The sequence below is a fragment of the Paroedura picta genome, chromosome 11 (assembly GCF_049243985.1).
Source record: "Paroedura picta isolate Pp20150507F chromosome 11, Ppicta_v3.0, whole genome shotgun sequence".
NCBI classification, from domain to species: Eukaryota; Metazoa; Chordata; class Lepidosauria; order Squamata; family Gekkonidae; genus Paroedura; species Paroedura picta.
In genome coordinates, this window is record NC_135379.1 from 66,345,108 (window position 1) to 66,360,438 (window position 15,331).

Consider the following 15,331-nt stretch of genomic DNA (forward strand, 5'->3'; position numbering starts at 1 on the left):
TGTATCCAACCTTTGCTTGAAGACCGCTAGTGAGGGGGAGCTCACCACCTCCTTAGGCAGCCTATTCCACTGCTGAACGACTCTGACTGAGAAAAACATTTTCCTGATATCTAGCCTATATCGTTGTACTTGAAGTTTAAACCCATTACTGCGTGTCCTCTCCTCTGCAGCCAGCAGAAACAGCATCCTGCCCTCCTCCAACCTTTCAAATACTTAAAGAGGGCTATCATGTCCCCTCTCAACCTCCTTTTCTCCAGGCTGAACATTCCCAAGTCCCTCAACCTATCTTCATAGGGCTTGGTCCCTTGGCCCCAGACCATCTTCATCGCTCTCCTCTGTACCCTTTCAATTTTATCTACGTCATTCTTGAAGTGACGCCTCCAGAACTGCACACAGTACTCCAGGTGTGGTCTGACCAGTGCTGTATACAATGGGATTATGACATCTTGTGATTTTAATGTGATGCCCCTGTTGATACAGCCCAAAATGGCATTTGCCTTTTTTACCACTGCATCACACAGTGTTACCTAGAAGCGTATCCCCCATCCAGTAGGCATGCTTTTCATTTTTCTGACCCAGATGCAGAACTTTATACTTATCTTTATTAAATTGCATCTTGTTCTCATTTGCCCATTTTCCCATTGTGTTCAGATCTCGTTGAACTCTGTCTCTGTCTTCCGGAGTATTTGCCAGTCCTCCCAATTTGGTGTCATCTGCATATAGTTTCCCTCAAATGTTGGATTGTAGCTCCATGATGATAAATATGAGAATCTCTGGATTCCTAACCCTGCTTTTCAAATCTAGGTTGTTATTGAATGTTTGAAAGTGTTTTTATTTTAAAATCAATAGTTGAGTGCCAATCACTTTTGTGTACTGGCGAGATTCAAGTTGATTCTTCTTGGGCAACTGGCTATCCCATTGCGGGCCTGTCTTTCTCATTGTGGGAAATAAAGGTCATTCTTCTTTTAGTCGTAAATGAGAAAAAAACAACAGGCTGTGGGCTGTGGGTTCCGATTGGACCTGGGAAGCATCTAATACTGCTGTGATTCTTAATGGTGGCAGTGTAGCTTTTCTTAGGAGGCAAGCACAATATCTTGGCTTCTTGCAACAGGGGGGGAAATGTTGTTTTTCCTAGTATCTGATGCAATTCTTACCATCTGTTTAGATATGACAAATTGATGTTTAGCAAAACGAAGCAACTCCATAAAGGCTGCCATTTCCAAGAAATGAACTCTCAGTATGCTCGGCTTTAGTACGGAGTGGCTTCCTGTACGAGGAATAAAATCTAGATTTTTAACTCCTTGTTTTCCATGTTGATGCTGTTTCATTAATGCTTGTCATTGGGGGATGCAGCAGGCAATGGCCTCTTGTAACTTTGCCGTGTGTGTAACATGCTGTTTAGTCACTGTTGATTTATGGTGACCCCTTGCAGGGCTGGCCGAACTGTGGCTCTCCAGATGCCGTGGACTTCAGTTATCACGAGCCCCTGCCAATTGGTTCTTGCTGGCAGGGGCTCATGGCTAAAGGATACAAGAAGAACTGAGGAGGTTTGCCCTGGAGTTCCTAGGTGGTTTCCCATTTCAGTACTAAGCAGGGCTGTCGTGGCTTGGCTTCCAAGATCTGACAGGATGGAGCCATTTGGGTAGGGCTACAACTTCATTACAAGTGGAATTCAACTCCAAGCTTCTCCCTGTGAATGATGCAGGTTTTGACATGTCCTCTTCCTGGTACAATGCCTGTTCTCTCTCTCTTGTGTGCTGGTCTAGCTGCCATAAGGGCTCTTGTGATTCCCAGTTTTCTGGCAGTTTGATAGACCTGGTGTCACATGGGCTCTAAGCATTCCAGAAGCCTCCACACGTGACCTTTCTGTACGTCTGAATCAGCACGGAAGCAGCTCTCTCCTTCCATGAGGTGTATGTTGCCTTTTCACAGACTGGCTCAAGGCAACTCATGAGGTTAAAAAACAAACAAGGCAACTCTTGAGTTTTTTTTTTAAAGCAGCTCCGTAAGAATTCGCAGTGTTACACCAGCCGAAAGAATAGAACAGTATGGTGTAGGCCAAAATGTTAGCCATGAAACAACCCTGCAATCTGGCTATAAAAACTGTTCCCAAAAGGAAGCTGTTCAGCTAAAAGCAATCACAGCTACACCCCTCCACACACACAGATTGGAGCTCAGAATGGTTCACAACAATATAAAACAAACATAATAAATATAGTTAAACAGAATAAAAGCACAAAGGGCAGGACAGCTCCTATTGTCTTGGCATCTCAAAAGCCATTCAGAACTGAATATTTCGGGCAGGTGGTCTTGCATAGCTTAATAGGGCTATATTGGAGCGTCTTCCCTAAGAGGGAAGGCTGAAGACTCTGGGACTAAGTGGGGGCGTGACAAGTTTATAAAATTGTTCATGGGGTGGATAGAGTTGAGAAAGAGAAATTTTCTCTCGCGCCCAAAATAACAGAACTCCAGGGCATCCAATGAAACTAATGGGCAGTAGGTTCACAGTCTCCTTCAAGGATCGCTGCCTTATCGTGGCAAAGGGGCTTGCGTAGCTCAGTGAAGCTGTGAGCTATGCCGTGCAGGGCCACCCAAGACGGACAGGTCATAGCTGAGAGCTCAGAGAAAAGGTGATCCACTGAGAAGGAAATGGCAAACCACTCCAGTATCTTTGCCATGAAAACTCTATGGACAGTTCCAATAGGCATAACGATATGACGCCGGAAGATGAGCCCCTCAGGTCGGAAGGTTTCCAATATGCTACTGGGGATGAGCAGACGGCTAGTACGAGTAGCGCCAGAATGAATGAAGCGGCTGGGCCAAAGCCGAAAGGACGCTCAGTTGTGGAGGGAACCGGAGGTGAAAAGACAGTCCAATGCTGTAAAGATTTTTATTCCATAGGAACCTGGAATGTCAGATCCATGAATCAAGACAAGCTGGACGTGGTCAAACAAGAGATGACAAGACTGAACATAGACATTTTAGGAATCAGTGAACTAAAATGGACAGGAATGGGTGAATTTAATTCAGATGACCATCAGGTATACTACTGTGGGCAAGAATCTCGCAGAAGAAATGGAGTAGCCTTCATAATCAATAAGAGAATAGGAAAAGCAGTCTTGGGATACAATCCCCCAAATGACAGAATGATCTCAGTTCAAATCCAAGGCAAACCATTCAACATCCCAGTAATCCAGGTCTATGCCCCAACCACTGCTGCTGAAGAGGATGAAGTTGACCAGTTCTATGAAGCCCTACAACACCTTCTAGATGAAACGCCAAGAAATGATGTGCTTATCATCATGGGGGATTGGAATGCTAAAGTAGGAAGCCAAAAGATAACCGGGATAACAGGCAAGTTTGGCCTTGGAGTACAAAATGAAGCAGGGCACAGGCTGGTAGAATTTTGTCAAGAGAATACAATGGTCATAGCAAACACTCTTTTCCAACAACCCAAGAGACGACTCTACACATGGATATCACCAGACGGTCAACACAGAAATCAGATTGACTATGTGCTCTGCAGCCAAAGATGGAGAAGTTCTATACAGTCAGTAAAAACAAGACCAGGAGCCGATTGTGGTTCATCAGCTTCTTGTTGCAAAATTTAGGCTCAAATTGAAGAAAGTAGGGAAAAGCCACTCAGGTATGAAGTAAATCATATCCCTAACGAATATACAGTAGAGGTGACAAAGAGATTTAAGTAATTAGATCTGATACCATGCCTGAAAAACTATGGACAGATGTTTGCAACATTGAACAAGAGTTAGCTACTAAAACCAGTTCAAAGAAAAAGAAATCCAAGAAAGGGAAATGGCTGTCTGAGAAAGCTTTACAAATAGCTGAGGAGAGAAGGGAAGTGAAAGGCAAGGGAGAAAGAGAAAGATACAGCCAACTGAATACTGAATTCCAGAGAATAGCTAGAAAAGAATGCCTTCTTAAATGAACAGTGCAAACAAATAGAAGAAAACAATAGAATAGGGAGGATCAGAGATCTCTTCAAAAAGAAATTGGAGATATGAAGAGAACACTTCATTCAAAGATGGGTATGATAAAGGACCAAAATGGTAGGACCTAACAGAAGCAGAAGAAAAGGTGGCAAAATTATAAAGAAGAAGTACACAAGAGTGAGCTTAACATCCCTGATAACCCCAATGGGGTAGTCACTGACCTGGAGCCAGACAACACGGAATGTGATCAACAAGGAGGTCTGAGCAACAATAAAGCTAGTGGAGGTGACAGCATTCCAGTTGAACTATTCAAAATCTTAAAAGACGATGCAGTAAAAGTGCTACACTCAATATGCCAGCAAATTTGGAAAACTCAGCAGTGGCCGTAGAATTGGAAAATGTCAGTTTACCTTCCAATCCCAAAGAAGGGCAATGCCAAAGAATGTTCAAACTACCGCCCTATTGCACTCATTTCTCATGCTAGCAAAGTGATGCTCAAAATCCTACAAGCTAGGCTGCAGCAATATGTGGACCAGGAACTTCCAGAAGTAGAGGCAGGATTTTGAAGAGGCAGAGGAACTTGAGATCAGATTGCCAACATACGCTGGATCCTGGAGAAAGCTAGGGAGTTCCAGAAAAACATCTACTTCTAAAGCCTTTGATTGTGTGGAGCACAACAAATTGTGGGAAGTTTTTAAAGTGATGGGAATACCAGAGCATCTTATCTGTCTTGAGAAGCCTATATGCAGGTCAAGAAGCAACTGTGAGAACCGGGCATGGAATCACTGATTGGTTCAAAATTGAGAAAGGAGTTTGGCAAGGCTGTATACTGTCACCTATTGTCTATTGTATGCGGAGCACATCATGAGAAAGGCTGGGTTAGATGAGTCAGAAATTGGGATCAATTATGCAGGGAGAGATATCAATAACCTCAGATATGCAGATGATACCACTCTAATGGCAGAAAGCGAAGAGGAACTAAAGAGCCTGTTGATGCGGGTGAAGAAGGAGAGTGCAAAAGTTGGCTTGAAATTCAACATCAAGAAAACGGCCACCCCCAGTTCCTGTAATTCATCATTTACTGCACAAAGGTTCATCTTTCCGAGATCCCACCAGACGCTACATTGTTCTTGCAATAGCTTTGAGGCATGAGGAACTCACAAGGTTTATCAGTCAAGTCTGTGCAAGATTCTGAGGCAAGATAGTGCTGATCAGTACTCGGCCGATCCCCCTTCGGAATTTTCTGGAAGCCTGAAACCTACGTGGTTTGAAAGGACCATCCTGAGGAAAAGCCAGAGGGGTTCGTCACCTGGATCTGTTGGTGCCTGCAAGTTTCAGCAGCTAATTTGTCACCAACTCTTGCGTAACCAGATATTGAAATCTGGTTTTTCTTTACCGTGGACAGAACGTCCATCAGTTAATTGTGTTTTCTGTACTGGTCAGCTTCAGATGTTAGGGCCTCACTGCTTCAGTTCCTGTCCAGATTTACAGTTGACATCTCTGCTCTGGAAAATACCTGGATATTTTTGGGGTGGAGCCTGAGGAAGGTGGGGAGAGATGGCGGTGAGGTATAATGCCATAGAACAGTGGTCCCCAACCTTTTTTGGACTGGGGACCGGTCCGCAGGGGGGGGGGAAGGTGCGAGCGTGCAGGTGCAGAGCTGCCGTGCCTCCGTGTTTGCCTCCGCTGGGGCACCAGCGCCGCGCCTCCCCCTCCCCACAACACTCGCTGCGCCAGGAGCGATCGGCTGCCATAGCAGCCGATTTGCTCAAGCCGAGGCCCGTGGGGGGGTGGGGGGTGGAGAGGGAAGCACAGGTGCAAATGCGCAGGTGCGGAGCTGCCGTGCCTGCGCCTCCCCCTCCCTGCAGTGCAGCGCTCGCTGCGCCAGGAGCGATTGGCTGCCAAAGTGACCGATTTGCTCAAGCCTAGGCCTGCAGCTAGGCTTGAGCGATTTGGCTGCCAAAGCAGCTGATTGCTACCGGCGCAGTGAGCGCAGCGCCACCAGGGGGGGCGGGAGGGGTGCCCACTGGAGCGCTGGCACCTCCGCCCCCCCCCCCCAGGGTTCCACAGATGGGTACCGGTGTGAGGCCCGGGGGTGGCCATAGAATGCACCTTCCGAAGCAGGCATTTTCTCCAGGTAAACTGATCTCTGCTGCTTGGAGATCAGCTGTAATGCCAGGAGATTTCCAGCCCCCTCCCCCCCCCCCAGTTTGGTAATTTTTCTTCAGCCCTGTGGCTGGGTAGATGCCTCTTGCTCTTTTTGTTTGTTGCTTGTGTGTGATTGTGGGTGGATTGCCTCAAGTGCGGACTGTCCGTCTCAATGTGGAAGTTCTGTAGTCGGTGGCCCCTAACCACCGGGCCGCGGCTCCCCCCCCCGCAGTAAGAAACATCCCAGGCCGCAAGCAGATTGGCTGCAAAAGCGGCCGATTAGCTTGCGGCCGGGCAAGCTTCTTTTTTGGGGGGGGGGGGCAGAGGGAAGCGAGATATCCCCCCCCCCACCACCGCTGCCTTAAAAAGGATGCGGACCACTGCTGTACGTCATTCAGACTGTGGCTGATGTGCTTTTCATGTGGTACTTCGTCGAGGAAAAGGTTTGGATCTGCTTTGAAACAGGGTGGTATGAATTTTTACGGAGAATTTTAGTTGCCACGGTTGCCTTAAAAAGGGTGGAAGCTTGGTGTTAAGTTTTCAAACAAAATATTTGTAGCTTATTTATTTATTTATTTATTTAGATTTATATACCGCCCTCCCCGAAGGCTCAGGGCGGTTTACATTAAACTAATCAACAATACATGAAACTATGATGAAGTACTGGAGGAGATGCAAGCTATGAAATGAACCAGGGAGGCTAATGGCATCCACTAACGTCCCCTTTCCCTTCCTGTGCCGGAGTCTGCTGCTCCCCCTTTCCCAGCAGCCGGTCCTGCTGTGGTTGCCGAGGCCCAGAGGCCAGTTCCTTGGTTGCTAGGCAACCCCACAGTGCTGACTCTGCAAGATCTCAGGAGCCGGGAGCAACTTCACTCAGTGGCAGGAGGCATTATGATGTTCCTTCTGATTTGTAACCAGGAATTGTAGCATGACGCCCTAAGAATTCACCCATTTCAGTGGTCTTTACCATAGATTTTCTTGGATGCTTTAGGATGCTTAGGGCTGATCCTGCGTTGAGCAGGGGGTTGGACTAGATGGCCTGTATGGCCCCTTCCAACTCTATGATTCTATGATTCTAGGATGCTTAGGGCTGATCCTGCGTTGAGCAGGGGGTTGGACTAGATGGCCTGTATGGCCCCTTCCAACTCTAGGATTCTATGATTCTATGAGACGTATGAATTCCTAGAACGTAGATGTAATTTCCAGGTACAAATTGGAGATGACATCATGAAGCCTTGCATCACATCACTCCCCATCCCCACCCTCTGCTTCTGCTGAAAAAGCCCAGAAGGGCCTGCCGCTTATCGGTGGGAACTTATCCACTGCCCTGACCACCCTCTTTTCCAGCAGGATTTGATGCGTGAAACCAAGTTGTAGTGGAGCACTGTCCTTGGTCACAGACCTGTCCAAGAAATTAGTTTTCAACTCGTGGTTGCATATTAATATTTACCTCGGTGTTGTGTTTCTTGTAAACTTCTATCTGTCTGTCTGTCTGTCTGTCTGTCTGTCTGTCTGTCTGTCTGTCTCTCTCTCTCTCTCTCTCTCTCTCTCTCTCTCTCTATCTATCTATCTATCTATCATACTTATATACTGCCCTCCCCGGAGGCTCAGGGCGGTTTACATCATAACAAGGAACAATACATAAAACAGTCTATAAAAACATGTAATAACCTTATACTAATAACTAATAATTGTAACCAGATAACAATACAACAGCACAGTATAACAGTATAACAATATGGCAGTACAAACAGGTCCAGGGCTTATTGGTGGAATTCTGAGGGGGGGTGGGGGGGAGCAGGGGCCCTTCGGTCGCTGTAGATTACGTCTGGTCTCGGCCAAATGCCTGGCGGAAGAGCTCCTTTTTGCAGGCCCTGCAGAACTGCTTGAGCTCCGTCAGGGCCCTGATCTCCTCCGGGAGCTCGTTCCACCAGGTGGGGGCCAGACAGAGAAGGCTCTGGCCCTGGTAGCAGGCTACCTTGTTATGGTCAACCAACCGCATGATCGCATCCATTACCAATCTAAGCCTGAGTGGGTTTATCTCCAGGCCCAGATCCTATCCCCTTGAAGCTTTTCCAAATTCCTGCTAGGAGTCCTGGTGTGAGGATTGGGCTGTAAATTGTGTGACAATAAAAAAATCCTGTAAGTGGTGTAAATCCCCCAGGAAATTAATCACAGTCGTGTTGGTCAAACTTGTTTCTGACTTGTTCTACATGCCAGGTGCCTGCCACATCAGAGGCCGGAGGGACCTCTCTCCTCAGTCCAGAGCCATGGCAGAGGAGCTGGAGTATCTTCTTCTGTACCGTAATAAAAAAGCTCAACAGTTGATATTCCCCTTCAGGATGAACCAAGCTTGTCCCTTAGAATTGTCTCCCTGGTAAAATCGCTGCATACAGCATTTAAAAACTGCGGGTGGCTCATGCGTGCCATGTGATATGCTGTGTGCTGCCAGATAATCCTGTTTGCATAGGGTGTGCCCAATAAAGTATTTCCCACTGTTAAATGAACTGGTGCTTTCCCCTTAGGGATGCCAGCCTCCAGGTGGGGCCTGGGAATCCCCCACAATTACAGTTTTATTTTGATTTATTAAATTTATTTGTTTGCTGCCAATCCTGGCCAGCTGGCTCGAAGCTGCTTACATCGAATGAATAAAATACAATTTAGAATCCCGCAACCTTCTCTACCATCTCTCCTCTCCTCCTGCCCCTCAATGGACTGCATGTGCCACCCACGCCCCAGCAGAGGGGGATTCAGAGGAGGGACCCCACCAATGTTTCACCACCTGGCCTCAGCCAAATGCCTGGTGGAAGAGCTCCCTTTTACAGGCCCTGTGGACTATGTCTCCAGACTACAGAGAAGAGTTCCCCTGGAGAAAAGGGATGCTTTGCAGGGGGGATTCTATGGTGTTGTGCTCCTGTCTTCCCCAGGTACCAACCTGGAACTGGCAGCCTGGGCCCCCATCCCCTGCCAGTGACAAATTTATAATCAAATTTGTATGCTGCCCTTCTCCACAGGCTCAGGGGGCGGCTCACAGCATGCCATAGAATACATCTATGTAAACACATTAACACATTTTAAAATCAGCCCATTTTGTTTAATTGAAAACCATCAAGTCATCACCTACTTTCTAGTGGGAAAGAGGGAAATGTATGGTGCATTCTTGGTGTTAATTTTGGGTGAAGTTTTAATAATGATCCCTTGTTAAGTGCTTTCAGTAGGGAGAAAGTCGTAGGACTCTGCTATAGGCCTGGTCGGACCGTTCTGTTTTACAGGCCCCGCACAACTGTTTAATGTCCAGCCGAGCCATGATCTAGCCCAGTGGGGTTGGGACCCCTTTGGGGGACAGGGGTCGTGGCAGAGCAAGCAGCTTGGCTGGGGGCGGGGCCTCCACTGTTGCCGCTCCTCCTCCTCGACTCAGTTTTTGCTTTTCCGAATCATTGGCTTTCATTACTGGGTTTGCACCCCTCCCTTCTGATCAAGGGGGTCCACACAACAGCCTTGCAGAGTAGATCAAGATAGAAGATTCTTCAGTCTGGAGCGGCAGAAAAGAGCAAGATCGGCATGGTGGGACAAGAGGCAGAACTGAACTGAGAAACCCTGGGGGAGGAGAAATCCAATTTATATACAATTATAAACAATGGATCTTCACGCCATTGGTCGGTTTTGGTTTGATTTCTGTGAAAGAACACTTGCCTAATTTTATGGTTGGGGAGGAATGGCATTAAAGGGTCACTCCATTACGATGGTTGAGAACCACTGATCTAGCCTGAAGGAGCATCCCAGCAAGGGCCAAAAAATCCTGCCTCTGGTTGAGGCCAGCTTAATCTCTCTGGGGCCTTAAGCAAATTCTGAGTGCTTGATGGTAAGTTTCTTGGAGGGACACAGTGGTCAGATCCCCGTCAACTTTCTCAATGAACACACGGCATTAGCAGCAAAAGCCATTTAGTGAAGTAACGATACAAAGCTCATGATTATTCTTGCTGAAACTGATTTGATAGGCAACACCCCGATCAGTATAACCCCAGAAACCCCATCCCCAACTGACCAACAGGTGGGCTTCCCCCTTGTCAGGGCTGACAGACTAACAACAATACTTCTGGATTAATAGAAAGCTTTATTGCTAGTAGATCAAGACACCTTGATGTTCTTAGTCGAATCTGATCAATACACAAACAGCAAGCACTTTTACTGGTTCTCTTTCCCACCCAAAGCTGTACATTTTCCCAGAGAGCAAAAGCCCCCCCTCCCACAGGGGCCAGCCTGGGCTCACATTCAGGAACAAGAGCCGGGTCGTCTTGGCCTTGGGGTGTTAGACAGTTCCCCTCCCAGAGATAACACAGTCTAGCGGAGTTATTTGCAAAACTAAACCACAGGCAGACAGTTCAGGGTTGTTACAGAGACATAACATAACACACACTGACACAAGATGGAGGCACTCAGGTCAAGCACAAATCATGACAGAGATCACATGTTCCTAGGAAGATGGTGTGAACTAACCTTATGCCCAGGTGAACATGATGTCCTTTATGCAAGGCCGACTCAAGGCCAGCCTCCCTGATAATGCCCAAACTCCCCTCTCCTACAGGTCTGTCCTCCCAGGAGAAAAGGGGCAATGGGGCTGCTCAAACAAGCAATGCAAAGCGATAAAAGCAGTTACAGTCAGTTAATTTTCCCAGACCCACACCCCAACAGCTGATGACAATATACAAAATTACCAAGGACACTGACAAATGGCAATGCCCAATAATAATGACAGGAGACCGACAACCAGGCAGATCCTGACAGTAGCCCTGATCAACAGCCAACAGGGCAAGGGAACCTCCAAGAAATCTACGATATACATATAGAGAGAGACTTAATTTGTTAGGGTTTGTTTTCTCATACAGCAGTTGGTTTGCTCCAGCCTCTGAATCCCAAAGCTGGGAGGCTACCTCAGGGAAAGGCCTCGGCCTCTATCCTCTGTGGCTGAGGAAACTGGTTGGCTCTACTGTGGGAGACAGGATGCTGGATTAGATGGAAGAGTCAGTAGTGCTCTTCGTAGGTGCTGTGTGTTTGCAGGCGTGCCACTAAAAGGTTTTGTGGGGTAGTAATTCTGGTTGGCTTTAACAGCAAGGCTTGTATACCCAATAGAGGGAGCTTCTGAATAGTGCTCATCCATCGGCAGTAAGACTTTCAAGACAGTGCAAGTATTGATCTTTCCCCCTGTTTCTTCATTTCTTGTTTATCAGATTGTCTGCTGGACTAACAGTTGTTGAAACACCTACCATATGTGTCTTTTCCCTCCTTTTCACGGTTCCTTCTTGTTTCTTTACGATATAGGTCCTGGAGAGCCGTAGATGCAATTTTGGAGAAACCTTGAAGGCGCAAATGGCTTTAGCTGGCTGCCCAGACTCCTTTTTGCACCATCCTTACCGGATAGTAAGTTGTGACCAAATCCATCTTTAAAGCATGTGACATTCTTGCTAAACTTGTAGGGTCAGATCTGTTCCCTCAGAAGAATGGTTGGTCGCTTATCTAGGCAGTGTTTCCAGAAAGTTTCCAAAAAACAAACCAAAAATGAGTCCATGCTAAATACTAATAATGCTTCATAGTTAATCCTGGTTGTTACTCAGCTGTTCCTACGGTTTCCAGTGCAAAGGGAGATTAGATGTGTGTGAAGCTCATAACAGATTAAAAATCTGAGCTGTGAACAAAAAAGTCCTTAGTTTCTGTCATAAGGAGGGTTTTCACTAGGTGACCGGATGGTCATTCCAGAGGTATAGCCCTGTTAGGTTGTTGCAATCCAAATAAACAGAAATCTTGTGACACCACAGGGGTAGTCAAACTGCGGCCCTCCAGTTGTCCATGGACTACAATTCCCAGAAGCCCCTGGCAGCATTCGCTGGTTTGACTACCCCTTACAATCTGGTGGAATTTTATTCCAGTACAAGTTTTTGTGGACTAGGTTTGCTTGTTCTCAACCAATGACTTCAAATCCAGAAAAATATAGAGACTATTAACTAGTTGAGCTAAGTTAGTTAACATCAATAATAGGTGAGAAACTCCCTGGTTTGGTGAAGGTAATTAATCTTTATAGTCAAGATGATCCCAGTTCAACCCAAGGAAAACCCCTTAATGAATTCTAATCAAGCAGTTTTACACTGGAGTCACCTTTTGAAGTTCTTTTGTTGAAAGTTGTTGGTTTTGAAGTAAGCAGTGAACTGTCTTGGGCGACTGAAATGGTATCTCACTTGGACACATGAAGTTGCCTTATACTGAACCGGAATAATAAAGGGTACCCAGAACCAGTGTGCTGTATTGGATAGAGCAGGGCTAGTCAAACTGCGGCCCTCCAGATATCCGTGGACTACAATTCCCATGAGCCCCTGCAAGCATTTGCTGGCAGGGGCTCATGGGAATTGTAGTCCATGGACATCTGGAGGGCCGCAGTTTGACTACCCCTGGGATAGAGCATTGAACTAGGGCAGGCTTTCTCCACCAGGGTTTTGTGAAACTCTGGAATTTCTTGACAGCCCTGGAGGGAGGTGAGGCTGAGAGAGCCCTGAGATTACTGAAGAGGAGGAAGAAGAGTTGGTTCTTAGATGCCGCTTTTCTCTACCCGAAGGAGGCTCAAAGCAGCTTACAATCTCCTTCTCTTTCCTCTCCCCACAACAGACCCCCCATGAGGTGGGTGAGGCTGAGAGAGCCCTGATATTCCTGCTCGGTCAGAACAGCTTTATCAGGGTTGTGGTGAGTCCAAGGTCACCCAGCTGGCGGCATGTGAGGGAGCGCAGAATCGAACCCAGCTTGCCAGATTAGAAGAAGTCTGCACTCCTAACCACTTTACCAAGCTGGCCTCCAAATGGCCTCCAAGATGTCCTTTTCTTAATGGGCTTGCTTGGGTCTTGCAAAATGAAGGTTATGGCTTCCTTGAACGAGTCAATCTACCTCATGCTTTGAAATCCTTTTTTGTTGTTGTTGTTGCCTTCAATTTTTCTGTGCATTATCCCATTTTCCAGTAACTTTATTCTTCTCATAATATGTCCCAAGTATGATAGCCTCGGTTTCAGCCACTTGAGTTTTTAGGGAAAAAGTTCAGGCATGATTTGATCTAGCACCCACTTATTTGGCTTTTGGGTGGTCCATGGTCTTTGTAAAACTTTCCTTCACTACCACCTTTCCAAGGGATGAAAGTGTGCTATTACTGAGAAGCTGAAAGTGTTAGAGATGCTTGGTCTCTCTTCTGAGAAGGCCCTTGGCAAATAGCCTTGAATGTCCTGCTTTCTCAACAGCTCTGCTTATTGGTCCAGGAGTTTGTATTTAATCCATTCGCTGTTCAAACACATTCCCTTGGAAATTTATCTCTAATCTTGTGGGGATTTTAAAAAATCAGCCTCATTTTGCTGGTGTTTTTCAGGAGACCATTCCAGAATTCTGAGTATGGCTTTTGAAAGAAAAAACAAAACCCCAGCAGTGAGATTTGGCAGGGCTTATCGTGTGTTCCTGGAAGTCCAGCCTGGCGTTCCAGAATTTCTCAGAAGAGAAGCATGACTCGCTGTGTACGCATCCCTGTTCTTATGCAATGGGGAGGCACGGCAGGAATCGTGCACAGTCACTTGGGCCTTTTATTAAATTAAAGAGGAAGTTAAGGTTTTTGGTTTTTTTAACTTTGGGCTCTGGTGATATAATCATTCCGGTATAAGGATTCATCAGAAAGTTATTAAGCTTCTAGGGAAAGGTTCAAAGTTCAGATCTCCCCCCTTCCCACAGATGAATGCATTTTTTTCTCTCCCTTTTGCTGGAAGAAGCGAAGAATGCGCCCGATGGGAAAATAATGCTTGAGTGCACAGTGAAAGGGAATTCTAAACTGCGTCCTCGTGTTTTATTAATATCTGTTTGGATCCAGGTAGTAAAGACGTGCACCTCACTGCAGGGCTTCGACAACTTGTACTAATGTGTCAAACTGTATTCAGTTCTAAGGACCATTCACAGAACTTCTACAGGCTGTTCTTCAAGTGGCCACCTCTTGCTTGGCAGGGTTGTCAACTTCTAAGTGGGGCCTGGAAATTTCATGGGATTATTCCTGATAATTCTAGAGAGATCTAGAAATGGCTGCTTTGGAGGGTTTTACCATAGAGTTTCTGGCAATTCCTTGAGCTGTCTTTCATCCCTTCTGAGTTTTCATTGGAAATGACATAAGCCGTTTATGCACGGGAGGTTTTATGCTGGGCTGTAGGGTGGAGTTTTAGTCGTGGAAGGTTACCCCACCTCTTTGTGCACCCACACAGGGGAGCATTTGGCCCGGTTCGCCTCATCCACCCCCTTGTGCTCCTGCACGGGAGCTGGGGCAGTGAAGTTCCCAGTGCATAAATGGTCATAGTGACGCATCCATGTCCTTGCTCCTCCATGTCCTTGCTCCCAAACCTTGTCCTGGTAACCATTAGGACCTCCAGGTCCCCCTGGCCACGAGTGGGTGATGGGGAAGTAGGTTTGCCATTTCCAGGTTGGGAAACTGCTGGAGATTTGGGGATGGAGCTGGGGGAAGAGTAAAATGCCATACAGTCCCCCTTCAGTTGTTGTTGTTAGTTGCGAAGTCGTGTCCGACCTATCACGACCCCATGGACAATGATCCTCCAGGACTTCTTGTCCTCTACCATTCCCCGGAGTCCATTTAAGTTTGCTCCTACTGCTTCAGTGACTCCATCCAGCCACCTCATTCTCTGTCGTCCCCTTCTTCTTTTGCCCTCAATCGCTCCCAGCATTAGGCTCTTCTCCAGGGAGTCCTTCCTTCTCATGAGGTGGCCAAAGTATTTGAGTTTCATCTTCAGGATCTGGCCTTCTAAGGAGCAGTCAGGGCTGATCTCCTCTAGGACTGACCGGTTTGTTCGCCTTGCAGTCCAAGGGACTCGCAAGAGTCTTCTCCAGCACCAGAGTTCAAAAGCCTCAATTCTTTGACGCTCGGCCTTCCTAGATTTGCCATAGCTTTCCTCCCCAGGAGCAAGCATCTTTTAAATTATTTGCTGCAGTCCCCATCTGCAGTGATCTTGGAGCCCAGGAAAATAAAATCTGTCACTACCTCCATTTCTTCCCCAGCTATTTGCCAGGAATTGAGAGGGCCGGATGCCATGATCTTCGTTTTCTTAATGCTGAGTTTCAAGCCAACTTTTGCACTCTCCATTTCTTCCCCATACCTCCATTTCTTCCCCATCTATTTGCCAGGATGTCAAATAATATAATATAATAAAAAATAAAAT

General features: G+C 46.7%; 1 protein-coding gene across 5 annotated transcripts in view; it reads left to right on the top strand.

The window, feature by feature from the left end:
• Positions 1–15,331, top strand: part of GRB10 (growth factor receptor bound protein 10) — a 171,138-nt gene that overhangs the window by 27,198 nt on the left and 128,609 nt on the right. For all 5 annotated transcript variants that reach the window (XM_077304161.1, XM_077304159.1, XM_077304163.1 and 2 more), the window contains exon 2: positions 11,418–11,516. In XM_077304161.1, the coding sequence (XP_077160276.1) occupies positions 11,435–11,516 (82 nt within the window). In that variant the 5' untranslated portion in view covers positions 11,418–11,434. The remainder of the gene's footprint in view (positions 1–11,417; positions 11,517–15,331) is intronic.